Source organism: Gloeophyllum trabeum (genome assembly GCF_000344685.1).
Source record: "Gloeophyllum trabeum ATCC 11539 unplaced genomic scaffold GLOTRscaffold_00006, whole genome shotgun sequence".
NCBI lineage: Eukaryota > Fungi > Basidiomycota > Agaricomycetes > Gloeophyllales > Gloeophyllaceae > Gloeophyllum > Gloeophyllum trabeum.
Genome location: NW_006920415.1, coordinates 392,692 through 415,738, shown reverse-complemented (window position 1 = coordinate 415,738; position 23,047 = coordinate 392,692). Strand labels below are relative to the sequence as shown.

At 53.0% G+C, this 23,047-nt stretch overlaps 6 protein-coding genes across 6 annotated transcripts; 4 read left to right on the top strand and 2 right to left on the bottom strand.

Annotated features, from left to right (window-relative positions):
- Positions 1-273: 273 nt before the first annotated feature.
- Positions 274-2,869, top strand: GLOTRDRAFT_27195 (uncharacterized protein; the record flags this gene model as incomplete). The annotated part of the gene is made up of 3 exons (XM_007867307.1): positions 274-594; positions 642-724; positions 778-2,869. Coding segments are annotated over 3 exons (2,496 nt in total), but the record flags the coding sequence as incomplete, so codon positions are not given.
- GLOTRDRAFT_138471 (uncharacterized protein) lies at positions 2,754-4,712 on the bottom strand (the record flags this gene model as incomplete). Its single annotated transcript, XM_007867489.1, has 2 exons — positions 2,754-4,299; positions 4,361-4,712. 2 exons carry the CDS (start codon positions 4,710-4,712, stop codon positions 3,200-3,202), a joined length of 1,452 nt encoding a protein of 483 aa, XP_007865680.1. The 3' UTR covers positions 2,754-3,199.
- Positions 4,713-4,960: 248 nt separating this feature from the next.
- Positions 4,961-6,555, bottom strand: GLOTRDRAFT_121153 (uncharacterized protein). Its single transcript, XM_007867488.1, has 4 exons — positions 6,348-6,555; positions 5,510-6,293; positions 5,304-5,428; positions 4,961-5,247 (listed from the first exon to the last, which is right to left on the bottom strand). Exons 1-4 carry the CDS (start codon positions 6,504-6,506, stop codon positions 5,236-5,238), a joined length of 1,080 nt encoding a protein of 359 aa, XP_007865679.1. The 5' UTR covers positions 6,507-6,555; the 3' UTR covers positions 4,961-5,235.
- A 5,511-nt stretch (positions 6,556-12,066) lies between these two features.
- GLOTRDRAFT_128827 (uncharacterized protein) lies at positions 12,067-13,060 on the top strand (the record flags this gene model as incomplete). The annotated part of the gene is made up of 3 exons (XM_007867487.1): positions 12,067-12,301; positions 12,357-12,689; positions 12,933-13,060. The coding sequence occupies 3 exons, from the start codon at positions 12,067-12,069 to the stop codon at positions 13,058-13,060; spliced, it is 696 nt and encodes a 231-aa protein (XP_007865678.1).
- A 3,873-nt stretch (positions 13,061-16,933) lies between these two features.
- GLOTRDRAFT_40828 (STE3-like pheromone receptor) lies at positions 16,934-18,216 on the top strand (the record flags this gene model as incomplete). Its single annotated transcript, XM_007867322.1, has 6 exons — positions 16,934-17,144; positions 17,196-17,308; positions 17,359-17,425; positions 17,483-17,497; positions 17,551-17,673; positions 17,729-18,216. 6 exons carry the CDS (start codon positions 16,934-16,936, stop codon positions 18,214-18,216), a joined length of 1,017 nt encoding a protein of 338 aa, XP_007865513.1.
- Positions 18,217-21,480: 3,264 nt separating this feature from the next.
- On the top strand, positions 21,481-22,615 carry GLOTRDRAFT_41510 (STE3-like pheromone receptor; the record flags this gene model as incomplete). Its single annotated transcript, XM_007867372.1, has 4 exons — positions 21,481-21,682; positions 21,741-21,920; positions 21,971-22,108; positions 22,161-22,615. 4 exons carry the CDS (start codon positions 21,481-21,483, stop codon positions 22,613-22,615), a joined length of 975 nt encoding a protein of 324 aa, XP_007865563.1.
- Between the last annotated feature and the right edge of the window lie 432 nt (positions 22,616-23,047).

The following is a 23,047-nucleotide window of genomic DNA, read 5'->3' as shown; positions in this document are numbered from 1 at the left end:
CTTTTGGCAGACCCGTGTTCCCCAACCGCTGTTGCACGGGCTGATATACGCTTTGGCTCTTCCACTTGCCTCGTTGTCGCCGGCTGCATCAGCGAGCACGGTCTGCAGGCAGTGGCGGCCTGCAACGTGTCTTTCATTACGCTCTAGAAAGCGTGCAGTCACCCGAGCTCACTTCATTCATCTCCGCGTCTCCGGGCACCACCCGGCTTTCTGGAATTTCGTGATTTCTTCACTACGACCATGTCGCAACCAATCGAGCAGACATGCAGCCCACCCTCGACGTCGACGTTCTCGTTTACCGCGCCATTGCCGGCCACGTCTCATCTTAAGCAGCGACGCGTCTCGTTAGCTACCCCGTCGAGCCCGCGGTTGGTCCCCGCCTGGGACTTTAGGGATGATACGGGGCTATATACGCAACCGCAACCCGCAGCAGGGTCCTCCGGCCCCGCCGAAAAGAAAGGGAAGATGCGGAGGATAATGAATGACGACGGGGACGGAGATCTAGGGGAGGGCGAGGAGCGCCCAACTCAGAAGAGGATCAGAAAGAAATGGACGATGGAAGAAACACAGATGCTTGTCGAAGGCTGCAATACTGTGAGCCACATCTCGTGTCCTTCGTTGCACAGTCTAATGTTGCGCAGTGGGGAGTCGGTAATTGGAAGGCGATCCTAAAGGACCCGAAGCTAAAGTTCGATAATCGTTCGCCGGTCGATCTCAAGGACAGGTGCGTTTAATGAACGCTTGGACGTCACGGAGATCTGAACAGGTGGAGCGCAGGTTCCGCACCTACTTCCCGGACGCGTATAAACAGCACTACCCCAACGCGAAGACTCACCTTTCATCCAAGGTGCGCTCGATCCTGCCCAACGGGACATCCTTATTCGAGAAGACGCGCAGCAAGCGTCGCCGCCCGTTTACCGAAGAGGAGGACCGTGCGCTGAAGGCCGGGTACGAGAAACACGGCACGGTATGGGCGACCATCGTAAAGGATCCCATATTCCAGGAACACAACCGACGCTCTACCGACTTGCGCGACCGGTTCCGAAACGCGTTCCCTGAGCTATACGAAGCAGCGGGATACAAGCCACGAAGGGCTGTCAAGAAGAAAAAGGGTGACCCCGGCTTCCCCGTGCGCGCCGCTACGGATGACCAGCTGGTCACCAGCAGTAGCGGCGGTGCGGTGAGGCGCAAGAGGGCTTACACTACTGAAGGCCTGTACAGAGGCGGGACCAAGAGCGTCCCAGAATCTGTGGCCAATTCCGAAGATGAAGACTCGTCGGGAGAGGAAGATGAGCAGGACGTCATGTCCCCCGACCCGCCATCTACTTCGAACACCCAACTGAGCCCCGACAAGTCTTCCGACGCCCAGCAGGTCGCTAGTCCGGACCCGTCCCCTGAGACCGATATGATCGACTCCCTCGCTGACCCTCTGTCTTCGCATGATATATTTGGCGAAGCCAGTGGCGACTCTTCGCATTCTCAGACATGGTCCTCGGGATATGACACGCCGTTGCACAATACCTGGTCGTCCGCGACGACCGCTGGCTCGCCTACCTCCTCACACCTCTCCACGGAATACTTCCTGCAAAACTCGTCGCCTTTCCATAGGCGGAACGATGGCATGAATATGATTGGCAAGTCTGCATGGGGGCCTGATTGGTTCTCGCCCAACCCTCGTCTCGATGACTCTGCTGCTTCCAGTAGTCCCTCCTTCGCTGGAGGCCTGTCACCGGCACCATCATCGCCATTTTCATTCGCCCACCTCAGCCATCACAATGTCCTCGACCGCTATGACCTGTTCCCTGCTTCGTTCCCTAGCGACTTCGCTTCGGAAGTGGGGGTCGGCGATGCCCACTCTGCCTTCTCGGACCCTGACATGTTCACGAGCAGCAACTTCCGGGGGTTCACTCATCATTCCAACTATGCTGGTGACCTGATATTTGGTACCCGTTCGCACCAGCCCCAGCAGCAAACCAACTACGGTCCTGGCTTTGGCTTTGGTGACGTCGGACTGGGACTGTCAGGCATGCAACAGCAACCTACCAGCGTACACCCGATGCAGCTGCACACACCCAGTTTGCCGGGGATCGACGAGATCGAGCTGACGTCCATCAGCCTGAACGATCAGCCCGACACACCTGTCGATGCTATGGATAGCAGCATCGACGTCACTCGGCCGCCTGACGCCGCTGACTCTTCAATAGACATGACTGATCTAAGCCAGTACCGGTTGCCTCAACAGACCTTGGAGGAAATAGTAGGTCTTTCTCAAGACATGCACTCTACACCGCCGGCGACGCCTGTGAATCCGGCTCGGGTTCTGCGATCGGACGCGACCGCTCACCTCTCTTCATCTCATAACCGCTCCATCTCTGTACCGCCGTCCGAACATCGTTCGCATTTGCGGCCATCTCCATCCAATCCATCTGCCAAACCGATGGCTACACCGACGCGACACTTTTCCTTCTTCGATTCGCTAACTCAACCCGACGAAGCCGCCCGCCCGGCTGCTGTGTCATCCTCTCCGACGGACATGTGGCGGTTCACTATGGCCAACGACAGGGATGTGCCGTTCTTGGATTTACACTACTACGGTCACGGCGGGACCGGCGCTGCCGAATCCGCGGTCGACTCTGCGGTTGTACGCCAAGGGCAGGCCCTCGACCTTGCGAAGCCTTTCCCGCCCTCACGATCACCGGCACCACACGCCGCGCCTCCGCAAGCTTTCACTCTGCAGTCTGCGTCCACCTCCTCCGCAAGTCGACCACCTGTCCACCATCACAGAGGTCAAAGTGCCGTGTCACCCCAAGATCTCCTCCTCAACCACGGCAACGACAATAAGAGAAAGCGGGCGAGTTGGGATGGCGGGCCCGCGTAGGGATAGATGTCCGAATGCATACATTTTATTTCTCGGAGGACGGTTCACTTTGCGGAATTCTTCACTTACCTACCTAATAGGCTGCATTTGTCTATCAATCCATGTATAATATCTCCAATGCTCAATGTGCAATACGATCTCAGGCTTGAGCCGCCTTAGGATGATAACAATGTCCGTCGGAATGAACGCTAGTATACAGGATACGTACGGGGATACATGCGATAATAACTATAGGCAATGAGGCAAGTGTGTACGATACAACGAAGTGAGGTCAGACTACAATTACACCGGGAATTCGAACAGAGAAAGCGCTGCAAACAATCACATAAGATGCTTGTGGATCGGCGAAGTCGCTATCACCAGCACCCTCTCTGCCGCGCGGTACGGGAGCGTCACCGCCTGTATGGCGAGATCCCGCACGCTGTAACCGGCAGACCTTTGTCTGGAAGTAGCTCGTCGGCGTCCCCTGCGTCCCCTCTTCGGCCTGTCTTTGGTGTCAGCTTCTCCAGAGGGCGGTGAGAGCGTCGCGTCGTCCGAGTCCTCATCGATCGTCTCGAGGCCCGGAACCTGGCTCGCGTGACTCTTCGCGCCCGGTGGCGAATGCGTGACTTCGACGAATCCGTTCGTGCCGTCCAGGGGCGACGCGGGCGGGGTCACTACCGCCAGCAGCTTGTTGGGGATGTAGAGCAGCGTGGAGGCGAGGTAGTGCAGGAACGGGTGCGCCTGCACGAAGCCGTTCGCGCTGGATATGGATTTGTTCCACGGGTCCTGCGTGCGCAGCTTTTCCTGGTGCTTGAGGTGCTCGAGCACGAAGCCGAGCGTGGTCTCGACGGCGTGCAGCCGCTTCTCGTGCGCCGTCCGCGCCGCGTCGGATTTGCGCTCGTGCTTCTTCAGGGAGCCTTTGAGGTCCTTGACGCTGTCGGCCAAGTCGTCGTGCTCGTCCTCCAGGAGCGCCTTGCTGTCCTCCGCGGCGTGCTTCAGCCGCTGCAGCTCCGCCTCGAGCGTCCGGACGTGCTCGGCGAGCTCCCTGATTTTGCTCTCGGCCTCGAGCCCGCCGGCGAGGGTCTGCGAGAGGTGGTGGTAGTGCACGGTGTCGTGCAGGTCGTGTGTGCGCGCGCGGAGGCGCTTGATGAGGTGCGACCATGGGCGGATGCCCACGGCGAACATGAAGAGGGTGATGGAGAACCAGGAGAGCGGCGGGGCGGCGCCGTCGGAGCTCAGCGCGGCGAGGCCGTGGCGGAGGAGGTACGCGCCGATGAAGGGCGAGGCGAGGGAGAGCGCGAGGTAGATGAACTCGTGCTGCCGGAGTTCGGAGCGCGCGAGCTCGGCGAGGTGCGAGTGGGTCGAGTCGGGTTCTGGGGGCGTCTTGACGCCTGGTGGGATCCTGCGGGGTAGTGCAGACTGGTACAGTTGCCATGGAACTGAAGCGATAGTGCAGTCCGTTAATTTTTACACAGCTTAGTCGCTGGGCGCGCGACTCACCCTCGATAATCTGGTGCAGGTAGAAAATAAGCAAGCATATGAGGAACAAATTCTTCAGGTGATCTGTCCCGGTAAGCCAATTCCCGATGGGCGCAGCCAGCGCGAGCATTATCGAAAAGTCAAAGTCTGTCCAGGACGAGCTCGTCGCGACCGCCCGCGACTGCTTCGACTCGCGCGCGACTTCCGCCTCCCTCGCGCCAGGCCCAACAGCCCCCTCCTGGTCCCCGCCAAACTCACTCCCCTCCTCCTCCTCGGACTCTGGCTCCACGACCGGATCCTTGAACCGCACGTCGCGCTTCATGCGGGCGGTGTCGGACGACGAGCCAGACCCTGCGCGAGCGTGCGCCGACATGGGAGAACGCAGGTAAGAATAAGATGATTGAACGAAGGTGGGAGGCACGCGACCGCGTCGAACGATCCTGAGCCTCGCGTCGTGAACGAGGCTCAGGCTGGCCCGTGCGATCGTGACGCGTGCGGGCGGGACAACTCTAAATAGCACCTGGCCATGGCATACCGCCGGCAAGCGTTTCTGCCTCCGAACGGGCCTCGAATTCGAATATGTATGTACATAGTCGAGGGACAGTTGCGAGAGCAGGAAGACGCCTGGCTTGGTGAAACGCGGGTGATGAGGGAATAGAGGGGATTGCGTCAAGGCAAAAGGGAAAGATATACATTGAAAGTACATTCACAGGAAACTAAAAGTACAATTGGTACAGCTATAGGCAAAACGCGACGCAAGATAAGAACCAGCGGGTTGCTGCGTGTGATAGAGGGCAGTTGGGCAGGAAAGGGAAAACAGGTGGCAATCATCGTGGATCATTTTTTTCGACTTTAATCGGGGGGGTACCAACGGGCGAACGTGTCATTCCGAGAATTCAGATAGTAGCCTGAAGGAGTGAGATGTCAGACTGCCATACTACTGGCAACATCGTGGGACACGCACCTTGACGGCCGACCACTGAATGATCATATCCTTGATCCGATCCAGCATGGCCTGCCGGCAGAGGTCGCAAGCTAACTTGTCAGCCAGAGGCTGCATAGTTTGTCTGATAGTACTGATCGGTAGATCTGCAACCGCGATGATTAAACCAAAGACGATTCAATACAACTCGGAGAACCGGGAGAATTCGAGCTTAAAAGTCAGCGTACCAGGCTTGGCGTCCCAGGCGAGGTACGCCGCGGCCAGCGCCCACGCGCGCACCATCTCCTTCTGCTGCATAAAGTTGCACGAGAGCGTCGGCTCGTGCGCGACGGGCGGGGCGGTCAGGATGCGCTTGAGCGCGTCGATGCGGCCCAGGTACAGGAAGAACAGCCGCTTCAGGTACACCGCGCCCATGCGCTCGGCCATCTCGTCCGTGATCTTGAACGGCTGGAGGGAGAGCAGGTGCGCGGACGCGGCCACGGCGAGCTCGTAGAGATCGTGGGCAGCGGCCAGGGTGTAGATTTCGAGCGGGTTGAGCGGCGCGTGCAGCAGCAGCATCTGGAACATATGTGTGCCCGGGGCTACGTACTCTTTCGCCTGCGCCCCGTACGTGCGCAGGGCCGAAATGGTAGCGACCAGGGTGTCGGTGGTCGGAGAATAATGGGAGAAGGGAAGGTGATAGAGTACGTGCAGCAGCACATTGAGGACCGTAGACGACTCTGGGACGGAGACCAGAGGGATGCCACTGACGTTGTCAAAGGCGTGCGTGCCAGCCCCGCCCCCGTGATCAGTCATCCCCAAGAGCCCATTGAATTTATTCGAGGAACTGCTGAGCAGTCGATGCGAGTGGACGTAAAAGAAGACGAGGTCCGAGGAGGCGAGGATGAGATCGGAGGGTAATGGGTCGATCTGCGAGCCAGGGAAGAAGGCGGTCGAGACAGCGACGGTGACGGCGTCGGGCTGCGCGGTATCCTGAGAGCTGCTCGAGGGCTCCGGACTTCCTTCTGAAGGCTGCAGTAGTGGCGTCAAGAGCCGCCCGACGAGCGAGCGAGACAGCGGACTTACGGGAGGCGTAGGGATTTGGGAGACACTTGGGAGAGACCTGGCGTGTACGGCTTCAGAGACAGGAGTACTACTGAACGCCGGTGCATCAGCGCCCCTCGAGCAGGAGGAACCGATGCTGCTGAAGTAATCCCAGTCTGCCGGCTCCATGTTGAAGTCCATGCTGAGATGCGCTGGCTGCAGCAATGGCTGTCAATTAGAGACGTCAAATAAGCGCAGAAACCGCCGCAAAGCTGTCTACTCGTGCAATGCTAGGGCGTCCGCGGATGCGAAGCTCGTCCATGCTGTAAGGCCCTAAGTATGTTCTGGCAAGGATATTCGCTAACCCAGCTATCAGGGCCACAGTGGAAACGCCCGGCTCAACAGGACTCAGTCTGCGCTTCTCGGTCCATAGCGACGCCGAGAAGCCCCGCATACTATTTGTGGCTACAAAGCTAACAAAACCCTCCCGTCTCGTTTGCCGGGCGCAGATACGGCACTTACAGTGCTTACCATGATAGCGGAACGCGCTGCGGCTGACGATGATTTTGTCGACCTCGCAATCCATAGTCCCAATGCCGCGCAGGGGACCTTGGCAGACGCCCCCCTGAAATAGACCGCGAAGTTGTCCTCGGCATCGTGCACATGCGCCCAAGCCGATCACCGTGTCTAGTCATTAGATAGAAACAGAGGGGGCCTGGCATCGCGGCTACTAGTGAGCGCTGGTTATGAAGTTAATAGAAGTCTGATTTGGGGAGCACTTGGCCCAGTAGTACATAACTGAAGCAAAGCATGACGTTGCGTACATACCTATTCAAGTATGCCGCACGACCCAAGTGGCTATGTCGCGCCACTCTATGTTGCGATCATAACCAATGGGAATCGAGTTGAGGCGAAAGTTCGCAGGTTCTGACATAGCACGGGCTCCCGGTACGACGCCCACCGCGATATCTGTCCTGCTCCTTAATAGTAGACTCTATTATAGTTTCCCTGAAACTCAGTTGTAGATATTTATATATCGCTATGTAGAGTAGTACTGTACCTTGGCGCTAGTAGTAGTTCACCTGCTCGCAGTATAACAAAGCAGTTCTCTGCCTCTCCCTCTCTCTCTCTGTGACATAGCACGGCCTAGTACGATAGTGTTCGGGAAGAAAGCTAGGTGGCCCTCGAGTCGTTCCTTACTGACCAGTATCGGCAATTACCGTACGGCTCCTTCGATGCAATGGTGACTGGATGCTGGTTTGGCACAATCATGCGTATACCATACGAGTCCCTCGAGTGCAACCATACCTTCTTTTTGCAATCTCCTTACACTCCCGTTGCGAGGAAGGTTGGCAAGTTACACCCCGCGAAGAAGTCGTACATGAGCGATTTATGCGAGCAAGTGCGACCATCGCACCATCACCCCCCGCGCCGCATCATCTGAACACCGCTAAGCAGGCCATGGCTTGGACAAGTCGCGCGAAGCATGTCTTGGGGTGTGGCGGTGTATTCAGCGGGCTCTAGAAGCCATTCGGACCAGGATTAGGGCGGCTATCGCGCCACACTCGCGATAGGGAAGCCGCTTGTAGGGCTCCTACCTGTGCACGACTCGTCGACTAGGTAGAAAGGGATACTGGCATTGAAATTGGGACGCAGAGCACTGGCATACCCTTCCTTTCGCCTGCGCCGAAGCAACGCAGCCTCATCCCGGACCCGCTTCTAGTGGTGAACGCGAATTTATACTCTTGTCTGCATTGGCTATATCATGAAAAATTAGCCCGACTAGGGAGTTCCTTTACTGAAACTAGTCGATGGCGAGTCTTCCGGTCATACAGTCTTACCGCCTTCGTAAAGATACTTATGATAGACGGCGATTCACCTACGAAAGTCACTTTGTGTGCGCATTAGTCTTGTAGGACAAGGCCATCGAATGGATGAATCTCACTGATTTCCGAGCCTTGCCACCTTTTTCAGGATCCTCATGATCGTCTAGAGACGACGCTTCGATTACCAGCCACGCCACAATGTTCATCACAATGACCAATCAGTTGTCGCAGAAACGACAGGTGCTGCAGTTTTAACGGCCTTGCCGCCCTCGTGAGGATCCTCATGATAGCCTAGGCGCTGGGTAACCTACGGGGGGGACGTCATTGTGTTCTCCTACAATAGGCGGCAAGCATTACCATATCGCGAGCCTTCATGATAGCTTATAAACGTTTCTTCGCCTGCCGGTAACGTCACAGTTTTCTCGACGACTGCGCATCCTGCCCAGAGGATCGGGCCATCGGGAAGGTGGCATTCAGGCTCTGACGGCCAGATTAGCAAGCCAGTCTGTATTGCAAATGACAGACGTAAGTCCAAGAAGAGTACTGCTCTTGACCCGCTTGTTCCGTCCTCAATCCGCTCCACCGGTCGTTAAGAGTGTATTAGCCTCGCGCAGGTGAGACAGGCGGGGGACGCACCTGTCGGTACGAAGTATCTGCGGAGATGAAGGTCACGCTCGGTGGACATATCCGCTGGTAATGGCCGTGTTGCGGTGTGTTCGCGCCTGGCACGTATACGAGGTTCCTCGTGTATTTTTGCACGGACGTTTTTCGTAAGCGGGCATTCTGGCCCAAAGACATGTCAGGTACGACCTCGCTCATGCGTGAGAGGCTCCATCGCGTACCCGGTGCCTCTCCGGGGCCGGTGAGCAAGCTTTCTGCGAAGCGACCAGCAGATCCACAGATCGCATCTGCGGAGAGAGCCAATTTCAATCGGACTCGAGCTGAAAGGGAAGAGGATTGTCTAGGGATGGGAAGCGCCACGAGAGGCTCGAGATCCATGCGTGTCCGAGATTGAGAGCGGTCGAGAAGCCGAGCGTTAACATACTCAAGATCCTGTAGCGTAATAAGGCGCGCGGCGGAAGAGAACCCGATGACGTGAAGAGGACAGATAAGCAGGTATACCCAACTCAGCGAAAGACATACTCACCTTGTTTATTAAAGTCGCGTCCTACCCTGTGATACCTCAATTCGTAGAAAAGGGACAGTGATATGAACCCCCAAGTCTAGACGACCCAATGCCAGGTGTTAAGCTGTACAAGTGAGCAGACAGTGAGTAGGAGAGGTATAGGAAGTGCTGGAGGTATAAACGGCAGCAAGTATAGCACTATTATCGTCATGATGGTCACCCAAGGCACGGCGGCACGTGCATCGCCACTTGAGTCGCGCTGAGGAAGGCGACCCGCCTTCACGGCGAGGCGAAACGATCAACAGATTTCCTTGCCTATACGAGACAAAGCGCACAACCCTAAGTGAAAACAATTGCAAATTAGGAGCATAGGAACGCGAACCCGGGCGCCCTCTTCATGGGAGAGATGAGGAGCCGTTCCTTCGCCAGGCGATCGATTGAAACTGGCAGTGGATGAAATGGCTCTGCTGCATGTTGGGAAAAGATCGACACGTCAGAGAGGGGATCGACGCTACGCGGTCAAGAGAGGAAGGTGCTCATACGCTCGTTGTTTCCACCACCTCCCGTGCCTTCAGGGGTAGTGGCAACCTTGAGGGCTGCACTAAGGCTCCCGAGCACCCAAAACAGCTGGTCAACTTGAGATAAATAGTACGGTCAGTTGTGACACTTTGAGGTTAGCCTCCTTGAGTTACATTCCGAGCAAAAAGACGGTGCTCGAGTCTACAGAGACCTTGACTTTTGCATTATTGCTGTGAGTGAGGACAAAGGAAAACTGCATTCCTAATAAGATATATTGAGACTAAGCGGCCGCTAAAGCGCTTATGCCACTGACGGGTCCCAGGCGCTGGCTACTGGAAGGGAATGTCTTGGGCGGCACCGAGGTCTTCGTGTAGACTCTGTACCTGCGCCTCCGACCGCTACGAAGGCGTTCAGTGCCTAGAATACCTCTGAAAATAACGGATGCACGACCATGACGTCCTGCAAGAATCAGGACCCTCGTCAAATTTGTATGATAAGAGCGTAACATTAGCTGTGTGATGCATGAGGTAATACATGCTGCATACCTGATGAGACAGGGAACACGGTACCGCACACTAGTTCTGTAAGCAGAAGCATGGGAAGCTTCTGACATTCGTGTTAGACCTGTTGAGCCTACGTTCGAAGGTAAGAGCATGGATGGCATCTGCGCCACTGAAGACGAAATTGAACGTATACTTCCGGGTAGAACGGTAACTAACCTGAGAGCCGGCTATTTTGGAAGATGGCTGCACATCCTAGTTCCTCCCGGTCCGCATGGTCCCTCTGCCTACCTCACAGTCTTTCTTTGAACAGGTCGATCCGGGTATATAGAGATAAATTAAGACCGCTAGCTTAATGATACGGGGCCCGAGGATGCCTCCATAAACAGCAGGCGTGTCAATCAGTGTGCATTATAATTTCTTGGAGCAGTGAGTTTGATTATTCCCGCAATTCCTCTGATAAAGGTATACTGCAGCGTTCTCCCTGGGAACTCGTGAGTAAAACTCAGCTGATTCAACTGCTGCATTCACCGTTCTCAGGGTGACACCACAACCATGCCATGCACAACACCCGGCCTGTCCATCAGAGTTAGGCTTTAACTCAACGAACTGGCTCCAACCGGATATATTTTCCAGAGTATCAACAGAGCGCATCACTGGAGCTGTAAAGCAGGTTTCGTCGCCGCTGCAGGGAGAGGCTAGCCTGTATAAGGCGACTATACATATTCCAATCTGACAGGTGGCTCGTCGTAGGTCCTGCAGTGCTCCATACTGTACGCCCGAGAGCGCTTCGGAATGGGAGATACCATATATGGTAACCCCTTTTTCGCGGCGAAGACGGCCTCGGGCGGTTACTTAGCCACTGCTCCTCGCATCCACCATGACTCTGAAAAGATCAGACAAAAAGTCATGGCTGTACAGACGTTTAGTCTGGCATTCTCAATCAGAGTGTCGCAGATTACGGACGAGCTGCTTGCTGAAACCCCCTTGGTCTGCTTATCTGCGTGCAAGCCGGCCTCGAATCCTAGCAGAGAAGCCAAATAGGCTTCACAATCGCAGATTTCATTATGCCGTCGGTATCAATACTGACCGTTCTCGACGAGAACGCACAGCCATCCAGGGACCCGGCAAACCTTGACCTCCTTACTATGCTGCGCAGTGCAAGTACCCAAGCCAACACGCAGCACTGTGGGCAGCACTGTTTGGTACGTTTCTTCCGTGATCACCGTTCTATCGGTATTACGGTGGTAGAGGTTGACGATCGCGATATCTGAACTATATGAAGGAGATACCCTTCCTGACTTTCGTATGAGTGTATCTGCGATAGAGACGTCTTCCACTGGCAGAGTCAATAATATGGATGAGAACGTATAAGCCTTCCGCCAGGCCGGCTAGAAAGCCGGACTACTTCCATGCCACTTATGCTTAGGATCTACTCTTCACGAGGAGACCTTTAGCATCAAACGGTTCCGTGCTGCTATTGATGGGCTATGCACCAGCGCTTCCGAACCGAACCACCTCTAGGGTGAGTGACCATAATTGTCTCGCGAGCCCATCAAGTTGACATTTCCGACGCCGATAATTAAGCTATACCATATCCCGCATCTGAAGTTCCTGGGCGTGTTCCGCTCTTCTCGAGCTGTTCTTCGCTTCAGAGTATCTCCTGTCGTCACTCCGGAACTGTGCATGCTGTAATCATAAAGTTACAAATTCACCACGCCGCCGGAGAAGATTGGGGTCCATTGTCAAATAGATAAAGATCCACCTTCGCCTCTTGGGCTACCACCGCCATGTCTCTCGCCATTCCTGCAGAGGAACTAGGCCGTTCTCAAATTCACATTAAGCTCTCGCCCTCCGGCGGACTTCCAGTATTTCGGCTAGAACCCCTGCCGTCTACCACGTCTACTGTCAATGTGTCTCGCTTCAACGTCAACTTCCATATATTCAAGGAGGGATCTGACTATAACATAGTCGTATATCCTTCCTTCGCAACCACACCGAAGCCAGACGAAGGACAGGTGGCACGTACGTTGCCCCATCATTGTCTGCGGTCGTAGAAAGACTGACGTGCGTATTGCAGCGAGGCCATGGCAATCAAATTCGATGGACACGCCCTGTCAAAGCATCCATACCTCGGCCTCGCCTCTTCGTTCCCCTCCTTCCGATGTATCCCATACAGATGCCGCCAATATATTCCCCGACCAAGCGGCATCATCAACGCAATGCATCAGTCCAGCCCAGCGCACCAGTGTACCACTCGGTAACTCTTCCTCATATCGCCATCCTGTCACTGTGCCTAACTTCGACTTCGTCTTACAAGACCGTGTGGACCCTCTCATTCAAGGCGGTTTCAATCAACAGGACATCAGCGGCATCTTTGGTGACATGATGTCCGATAGCAGTTACACCGACTGTAAGTCGTATGTCGTGTCAAATATTCCTCTTTTTGAGGAGATGGACAGCTTTTCACCCCGCTATGGGTGACGCTCGCTTATACATACCAACCCTCGATTTTTCCGATGAATCCTTTCATGGCGATTCCCGAAGACTTTATATGAACGGATCGGAAAATCTCGGCTTTAATGAGCACCAACCAGGAACCCGGTGTTCATCCATCGCAATGTCCGAGTCCGTTCCAACTGGTGTTGTCGATCAGCATCCGTCCACGCCATGCCTACCATCCCCTTCCACCTCGACATCGAGCCCTTCTCCTCGACTTTCACCTCCATTATTTACCACAGCGCCCGAGGTCCCCCTGAGGTCGAAGGCAAGGAGTACATCTGACGACAGTAAGAGCACCTCCAAAGGATTGCGTCGAGCTGGCAAGCGGCAGTACCCATGCCTACATCCGACATGCTCTCGATTCTTCACGTCAGAATACACCCGTCGGATGCACATGGCCTCTCACGATGCCAAACCGCGCAAGACGTACCCGTGCTCCATGCGCGAGGAAACGGGCTGCCGGGAGACGTTCTCGAGGGCGCACGATAGGCTCCGGCACGAAGTGGCGATGCACGGCAAAGACTGCCAATGGGTCTGCGAGAAGTGCGGGAGATTCTTTTCCTCGAATCGTATGCTGGATGTGCACAAATGCCCAGGTATCGTTTCCGGTTGGCTGAGAGCTCGCCATCCATCTGCAGCTGTCTCTGGTACGTCATCGCCGACGTCAATACACGTCCCTCCCTAAATTAGCGTCCGCAGAAGAGAAGCACGGCAAGCCAATGAGATGAGGATTCACAGACCTATGTTTATCATCCAGTCTCCCTTTTCTTACTTTCCGACGACGGATCACATTTATATGTATACATACTTCATGTATTATGTTGAAAACCGACAAGGCGCAACCTTGAATGAGTCACGACACGGACCTGGCGTGGCTGAAGTAATGGACTCACTGTCGGCGACGCGAGACTTGGTCCACGCAGGCCCTTGCAGCCCTTACTAATCCCGTAGCTAATTTCCGCAGGTGATCGAATCCCTTCCTCGAAAATCGTGCTATCTGCATTCGGACACAGAGAACGCTTTGATTGCAGCCATTTTTGTAGTCTCTTTGACCTGCAGGGCTCCCGAGTCCTGAGAAACCAGACACAAGCATTCGAGGTCTGTCTGAGACTACTGATCGACTTCCAAATTAAGCTCAGGCGCGCACCCGTGTATAATTCCACATCGTCTGGGCTATCATGCCACGGACAGGAATGATAGGAACATCTGGATCATTGTGCGCTGCGTCCCAACGAAAGTAGAACAAGCCAGCTAGCATTGACTAAATCACCAGCCGTAGTGAAGATGAAATTAGGTGAAGCACGGTTTTGCCCCAGGATTTCGGACTTTGGCCCCAGGCGTTGCCCGATGGCGTCGGATCGTCTGATGAAGTACTGGATCAGTAACCGGGTGTTAGAGATACTGCCACGGCGTCATCCTTCCTTGGTATGTATGGGCGAATCCCCCTTCTTTTTTTATCATCTATCGCACGATTGGCACACTGGGTACCACTCATTCTCTTGTCTCCCTTGCCATCGGGGCAGCTGTGGGGAATATCCCATCGTAATCATTGATTACCTTTTTTGACCGTCGGGAGAGGTTGCTCAACCGATGGGCAGTCGGTTTCCTGGCCGTCGGGAAGAACTCTTGAGTGACAGAGTATATCTATCATCTGTTCCTAGAGAGTTATATCGAATGTTCGCTACCTTGATGGCAATATCTCGAGGTTAAATGATAAGAGCTTGATATTCTCCGGACAATTGATTGCCCATAGATAACAAGGATATTGTGAGACATGATATGCTCTCGTGAGATCCTTGATTCCTTAGAAACCACTGTCTGAGCTGCGACGGAGCAAGTCAATCAGGCAGGAAGCATACGAAAGCACCGTGGACTGACTGGTAGATCCTAATAAGGCTTGCTTCCAAGGAAGATCCGCCATTGTGTGAGAACCCTAACCTACGAGGTCAACGAGCCGGCGTGACCTTGTTCAGTGCAGAGAGGGATCTGGGGTCGCGATGCACCGGCCAATTTCGAGAGCTAGAATAGCATGCATACAGTAAGCTCAACAGCTGAGTCCGAAACAGCGGGGATACCCTCAAACAGAATCCCGCCCATGAGCCGCCCGGGGTGTCGAAAGAAACCAGCGAGTACCGGTGGCTACCCCGGCTGTACACAATCTCGTCCACAACGCCGCGATATGATATTATCAAGAACCCTGAGGTAAGGGTGCCTACTCACTAAGACCTAGACGGGACCATCTACCCCTGTGGAGGTGGCGCAGGAATAGTCACGTCCCGAGAGGTGACAGACAGAGGCCGCCGCAAGGAGTTATCGCGTATTCGTCTGATGTCGCAGCACCAATCAAGTGAACCGGGCGGTTGACGCGGCCTTCTTCATAATCGTAGGGCGATTTCTAAGAACGCCCTTGGCCGTCGGAGTATGCCAGTCATGAATCAAGATATACATCGGTTCTCACTGAACATGATCCAGCTTCCCAATTCTTTGGATGTCTCTTGATGTGTTGTTTCAGATACCGGGCCTTTGATGCACTTTACACGAGGCAAGCGACGGGGCCGCCCCTCACTGCGGACGTCGTACGGGCTCTTCGGTGATTGAAGGCGCTACTTCAGACCGTCATGCCTTGATTGATATGGCCCGAGACTAGCGAGCACTGAAGAGGCCGGTTCACGCAAACGAGCAGCCTGCAAGGCATATCCATGTAATCAACTGGCATCAAGTGGAAGTAGCAATGCGAATTGAGAGGAAGTTCGCGAGGGTTCAATAGGATCTGGACAGTGGGAAAGCGATCTAGCCAGCGGTCCGGGTTACTCCGAATCAACGGTACAGTAATGTCATTTTGCAGCGGTTCCAAGGCTGGCTTGAATAGAGCGTATTTGCAAGGCCCAAAAGTTTGCGGAGAGAGGCGCTCCACTTTTCTGAAGGACTCACGGATCAGCGCGGCACGCTCTCTCAGCGAAGTACGGCTGATTTTCGGTTTCCTCTAAATCGTGTCTAACTACCGCAAAAGTTGTACAAGGCGTATCGTAGGTACCTGTAGATGCTTGTTGAACAAGAATGAAGTCGAGTGAGTGAGAAATATGAGTTTTACAGACGACTTTGCGGCACGGGTGGAGCATGGGCTACCGGTTTAGGTAGGCAACCCTCGGCTAAATCCTCTGGATCAGCAGCTCCAAATTTTGGATCAAAAGTCGTACTTTGGGCCTTGCAAATACGCTCTAATATCATCTTGGATTGATGCTTCGGATGCATATTTCACCACACTAGACTCTCCCAAAATCTGAACTGTAACCTCTGCGGTCGCTCCCGTCATAGCTGATTAATGATGGGCGACGAACAGTGTCACAATGTCTGCGGCCTCGAGTCTAGCAGATTCACCTACTATTTCTATCAGCCAAAGCGTTCCGTGGAGGTCCACCACGAGTCAGGTGCTCTCATCGAGCAAGTCAAAATGGCGCTGTCTACCAAGGTCTCCCGATGACCCCACATGCACTTGCAGAAGCAACAACTGTATTCTCCCTTGTTGCAAGGTACTACCGCGCACGCCGACGGTATACATGCCGAGTACTGTGACCTCGACTGACACGCGAAAAAACCGCGCCGCCCGACTGCCGATGTCTGGTTGTGCCGCTGTAGCCGCTGTGGACGTTCAAGATTTCACGGTTTTCCCACTACAGGAGAAACTCAACAGACCAACACAATCGCATATCTTAACAGAACTTGAACAAGGTCTATCCATGTCTGAGGGCTTGCATTGAGCTTGAGGTGCTCTCCGACGATCCACGCTTGATATGGAATTCGGAGACATCGATGTGTCTCTTTAAAACCCTTGGTCACAGCGCTGGTACGCTATCAGAGGATTACGAGAGATCACTGGATCTTTAGCGGCGGAACACTCGGTAGATCTACATTGATTGCCTTTATTCAGGACCGGAAGGCCAAAGTAGCAGGCCCCTCTGGATGACTGCTGTGATGTTCTTCGTACTGGGCTGATGGGGTGAGCAGACAACAGCCGGCCCGAACTGTCGCAGTAACGAGCCGAATTTCCGCGTCTTATTTATGCAACTATCCAGGTTCACCCCTTACAACGGCATTAAAGACCACTTTGACTAGGATTCGTCTGCTTGCAGCGCCGCTATAGCATTGGACATCTGAATGTCGGACCCTACCTTCCCTGCCTATCCTATCCTAACTGGCGTCGGTCTCCTCCTGGTGTTAGTGCCATTTCCCTGGCATTTTCGAGCGTCGAATGCGGGGACTTGTCTCTACATGCTATGGTCTGCTGTGGCGAGCCTCACCGGGGTTGTGAACTCCATCCTATGGCACGGCAATACCGATGACAAGGCTCCTGCGTGGTGCGAGATATGTGCGTTTCTGAACCTGTTCAACTCGCTTCGACTGATTGGTATTATCGTAGCCGTACATTTGAGCTTGTCCATGATGACTGCCATTCCTGCTTCGGCTCTATGCATCACACGCCGGCTATATATTATAACAAATCTATCGACGGTCGAATTCACGAGACGCCAGGTCCGTCAGTTCTGTTCCTCCGTCTTTCGTACAGTTCTGATACGCCACAGCGAAGGCGTGCAGTTGCAATAGACCTCCTGATAGGTTTGGCATTGCCGGTCCTACAAATCCCTCTCCGTACGTAATTCCAGTCATCCATTATTGCTGGCTGACGCCGTATTTATCATTCGCCAGAGTATGTTGTACAAAGTAAGTTTCATTGGAGCTTTCCGTCGCGCCGCCTGTACATTCCTGAAATACAGGTCGCCGGTACGACATATACGAGGACATCGGTTGCCAACCAGCCATCGTCAATACAATACTGACATACCCTTTGGTCATACTTTGGCCTGCCGTATTGAGCATTATATCTGCGTGCTACTGTGGTTCGTCCTGACATGTGGCGCTGGTAACTCCCACTCACTCCTTTTGAGTCTTCAGCTTTCACTCTGTACATGTTCATTTCCCGCCGCTCCGAGTTCAACAAATGTATCAACAAGCATCTACTGTCTCCGACCTCAAGTCTCGGCCAATATCTGCGCCTCACGGCGCTTGCAAGCACACAGTTCTTCATCAGTCTCCCGACCTCCTTTTACACTCTCTACCTATGGCTCATGCAGCCGGGGGTTATCATACCCTACGAGAGTTGGGCCTACATCCATACAGGGTTCTCTCATGTACAACAAGTCCCTGCATCCGTGTGGCGTTACGATCGGAATGTCGAGATTGCCATCGAGCTGGCGCGATGGTCGATTCCATTCAGTTCGGTTGCATTCTTTCTGTTCTTCGGGCTCTCCGACGAGGCTCGAAAACAATATAAGATGCTCTTTGGCAAGATGTTTGATGCATGCCGGCCAGGGAGATCGGTAGGGTCTCCCAGGAGACCCCAAAGGTGGAGTCAATGTGTTCCCAGATTCGAAGCCTATTAACCCTAGTGTCTTCAGACCCCGATCACTGTCTACAGGATCCCTCGCACCTCCACCTCAGCGCACAGAGGGATATTTCTGTGGCACCATTAGCGGAACAAGTCCGTCAAGCGGTGTCTCTGGTACTCCTGATAGTCTCATCCTTGGTTTAAGTCAATCCTTGACTCGTGGAGTTCGGCATAGCATCTCTTGACCCAACGTCCATGTACTCCAAGTTTCATGTCTGTTTATTCCCGCCTAATACAGTGTACTAGCATTTGTCACATCAGTTTCAGCTGTCCTGGCCAACGTCGGTCTGGTCACAGGCCCCCTGAAAATACCCATAGTGGTCTGATACCAGTTTTGGTAAAAATTGCCCTCAAATGGGTGCCAGGTCTGATACAGTTTTGGTAAAGGACCTGCTGGTGGGATCAATCTTGGATACCAATTTTCAGGTAAAAGCAGGCATCCAGAGCAAAGGTCAGATACTATTCGGGTAACAATTATGGCCACAACAGTGCCACAACTTGCCACAATAATCAGGTGGCAAGATTCTTGGATTCTGTATACACCATAGTGCACCTCAGAGAGGCTCACAAAGCCCATACATAACTGAATCTGATATCACTGCAGGCACTGGACTTTTTTTGTGAATAAATAAATATCCTCAAGCCCTCAGGTTGGATACCAATGTTTCAGTAAAAATCACATCTAAGGTGAGAGGTCGGATATTTTTCGGGTAAAACAAATCCCAATATGGTAATTTTGGTTTTGGTAAAAATGGGGGGAAAATTTGTATCTGGTATCAGACCTCTTGTGAGTTTACGCATATGGTTGCTCGATATTAGTGATGCCGCGGTCCGGCTCGGTCCGGTTATTTGCCCAAATTTCCGGACCTGGGACCAGACCCAAGGTCCAGTTCGGGTGAATGTCCGGACCGTGAACCTCAAAGAACCCGATATGGCGTTGGGCTCGGTCAGGTTCCGGTTCGAACCCTTCAAAATTACCATATTTAGGTACGGTTCGGGCATTGTGGCTCTACCTGGACCTCATTTCAGGTTCGGTCCACCCCAAAGCCGGACCGCGGACCAGAACCTGGGTCCGGTCCGAGGTTCGAACCGGTTCTCCCAGGTTCGGGAACCGGACTGCGGCATCACTACTCGATATCAATATCGAGTGGCTGTGCCATCTCGTGGGACGAACCTATTAAACTCAACGTAAAATACCTGTGTATACTGTATACTTGAGACCATATATATGAAGGTAGATGCGGCTTGATATCCATTACCCCAAATCATACCAAAAGACCTTGATGTCCATGCAGAGTTTTTATGGAGCAGTGAATGCTGAGTGTTCAGCACTCAGCAGCAGTTAGACAGTTCACAGCAGTAGATTTACAGAATTATTTTTAATGAAATATCCTCTGCACAGTTGGCCTGACTGGGTGTCACCACATTTACAGATATCCGCAGTAATCCAGACCTTGTAAGGCGGCGTGGAGGGGGGAAAGCGTGCAAACTACAGATTCAATGCTAAACCTCTTTTGTGGGATTGTGGGGGAGTGGTGTTTGCTTTGAATGTTCGATATAAGAAGTCACTTGCCCCGGAGGGCCCCAAATTGAGGAATTACTGTATTTTGGGCTTGAATCGCCTTCAGAAAATATGCATGGACTAGCTGTAGACTTTCTCATGGTTTCAGCTGTCGTTTTATAGGAGATATATCTCAGAGAACGATGGACGGGTTGAGTACTAGTATGGCCCCGGAGGGGCCGGACAAATTCGATTTTAGTAGTATTTACACTCGGATTTTATGGTAAAACATGCCATCAGTCACTCAGTAGCTGCTTTGTTCCTACTTCGGGGCTCTGAGGGCGAGTTGTGGAGCATAGGCCCAAGAGTAACGCAGATTTCGGTCCCAAGGGCCTCGAAGCCACAACTGCCACATGGCTCTCTGAGCCAATCCCAATTTTTCTTTTTTCTTTTTATTTTTATTTTCTTATATTGCAACTCTATCATTATCGAGCCGACCTCTTGGGTATTTTCAGGGGGCCTCTGGTTACCCGAGGACCCCTGAAAATACCGATGGAGGTTAGATACCAATTCCATAAAAAAGTGAGGTCTGGAGGCTGTATGTTAGATATGGTTGCGGTAAAATGTGGCAAAGCACCCAAGAGGCCGGATACTTCAGTTCCGGTAGAATTGAGGCTCGATATCCAAGGTCAGATACCATTGTGGTATATACCTGGCTTCTCCCCTCACTTGTGCAGCCACAAATTGCCCCAATAAATATTTGAGCTGAGATTGCACTGTTTTGGCAACATTGGGCTTATATATGGCATATTGTAGCGAATAATGCCTTATTTTGATCAAATTTGGCTAAGAAAAACCCTTGTAACCGGATCAAAATTCGGAGGTTGGATATCTGGGTCCCGGTAAATCTCGAGCCACACGGCTAGGTGTTAAAATAATATAATATATTCGACCTTTGCGTAGACGTGCACGTCTGTGAACGAACAGACGAGTAAACCCACTTAGCATGTCTAACGAACAAGTGCAAAGATTGTCGCATTACCTGTGAACAAACAGACAAGTAAACTACAGGTAATGGTAAGTCCATGAACGAACGGGTTCGCGAATACAAACTCACCCCACTTAGCACGTCTAACGAACAAGTGCAAAGATGGGGGTGTATCTACGGGGGCATTGTACTTAAGGTCCTCGAGCTCGCAAGGTACAGTACAACAATCTAGATACGTCAAAAGCCTATCGCAACGCTATATGAGCTGTCAGAGTGATAAAGAGTTACGATAAGAGAACGAAAGATAAACATAACTCAAAAAGGAAAGAATGTCGCTAAATTTGGAATCCGTGCAGTTTGCCACAGCCTGAGAAACAGAGCGGTGTCACCTCTCTGATTCCCACAGTCGCTCCAACACTAGGTTGGTATCGCGTCCCGGTAAAAACAGCCAAATTAGGCGGAATTCGGTCCCGGTAAAAATGAAGGAAATCAGGTTCTCTGGTATCTAAACTCCATTGGTACTTTCAGGGGTCCTGTTACCCGGCGCCGGGCGGTTGCGTGACTGTAGCGCAGGGCACGTGACAGTCACGTTACGACTAAAACTGGCTCCATTCATTGTCCTGTGGCTTTGTTCTTTACCGCCAATAGTGCAGGATAGCATCCCTTTGTGACCTCGATATGGACTCTACATCAATGCCTGCTTCCCAATCTACGGGGTACTTAAGCAGATGGTGCTTACCCTGCGAAGCGTTTGCCTCCCGGTCTGCGCTATGCATCATCCCGAGTTCCCTACTATCGCTTTCCTTTGCGCCACACTCATCCTTCTGCCATTGCCCTGGCATTGGCGAGCCGCAAATGTCGCAACACTATCAATAATAGTTTGGTTGTTTGTGCTGAATGTAATATACGGCGTTGATGCTGTTATTTGGGCCAATAATGCCGAGATTGTTATTCCAGTCTGGTGCGACATAAGTGTGTACATTGCTTATTGCTTGCTGTAACGCAGAGACTGATACAATTTTCTTGACAGCGACCAAAATAATTGTCGGTGGTAATTTTGCACTCCCGGCAGCATGTCTATGCATCTGCATTCATTTGGAGCAAGTTTCGTCTCTAAGAGCTGCAAGGACGACCCTCCCAGAAAAGCGGCGACGTCAAATCATTGAGGCTTTGATGTGCTTCGGTCTACCTGCGGTCTTTATGGCACTTCGTCAGTCGTTATCCATCGTTGCGTTTGCGGTCTCTCTTACGTCGCTCTAGACTACATCGTGCAAGGACATAGATTCGATATAATTGAAGACTTCGGATGTCGTCCAGCAATATATGCATCAGTGCCAGCGCTCATCCTCATGTGGGTAGTACCCTTATTTTTGGCGACCTTAGCGCTGGGATTTGCAGGTAAGTCGTGTCTGCAGGATCCGTCGTCCTTGCTTTGACACGGTATTCAAAGGTTGTGCCCTCATGCACTTCATCCAACGGCGTGCCTCGTTCGCCAAGCATCTGAACAGCCAAGCCGGTCTCACCACTGCGCGCTACCTACGCCTCATCATGATGGCCGTCGTCGAGATGGTCATCGGCATTGCCTTCACCGGCTACACGGTGTGGTTCAATAGCGCAAACCTCCAGTCTTGGACCGGCTGGGCCGACGTCCACTGGCATTTCTCACAGATTGCTCAGTACCCTACCATTCTGCTTCCTCAAATGTTCCTACGGACGTACACCGTGCTGTGGTGGATGGTCCCCGTCGCCACGCTCACATTCGTCGCGTTCTTCGCGTTCGGCGAAGATGCCGTCAACGAGTACAAAGCGTGTTTCTCATGGATAGCATCCAAGATCCTTCGACTAAAACCCAGAAGACCCAGTGCCAAGTCGAGGCATACGAGTTCGTTGCCTGTAGCATGGTAGGTCCCATGAACAGCCCCTATTTGGCTACGGCTGACATCCAGACCCCAGGCAACCGATGACCAGCGCAAGTACTGTGTCGATGCCCAAACCTGCCCCCGTCTCGTTATCAGCGTCTGCATCTCTGTCTATGGTGTACGCCTCTCAAGACTCATCAACATACAAGGTTCACTGTTACCCTAGTTCCACGACTGCAAGCTTATATTCGTCTGCAACCCATCCCGGCGCGGAAGATACCCTCGAAGACGCTTCTATAGCCCAGTCTTCGCCGATCCTGAGCTCATCACCACAGTCCGTGCTGCATTCTCACTTCACTAAGTATGCGCCGAGGCCGCAAGCCGAACCTCAGGCACTACATGACTTGTCGGACAGGTTTGATGAAAAGCCGTGTCCTTGAGGGGTCCCGATAGACGATGCATAAGCGATGACGAGTGG

Excerpts from the sequence above, each read along its gene's own strand:
- GLOTRDRAFT_121153 (XM_007867488.1), bottom strand. The coding sequence starts at position 6,506 with ATGGACTTCAACATGGAGCCGGCAGACTGGGATTACTTCAGCAGCATC. Across the intron at positions 6,294-6,347 it reads CCCAAATCCCTACGCCTCCC|CCTTCAGAAGGAAGTCCGGA; the intron begins GTAAGTCCGCTG and ends CCACTACTGCAG. Across the intron at positions 5,429-5,509 it reads CGCCTGGGACGCCAAGCCTG|ATCTACCGATCAGTACTATC; the intron begins GTACGCTGACTT and ends TCGCGGTTGCAG.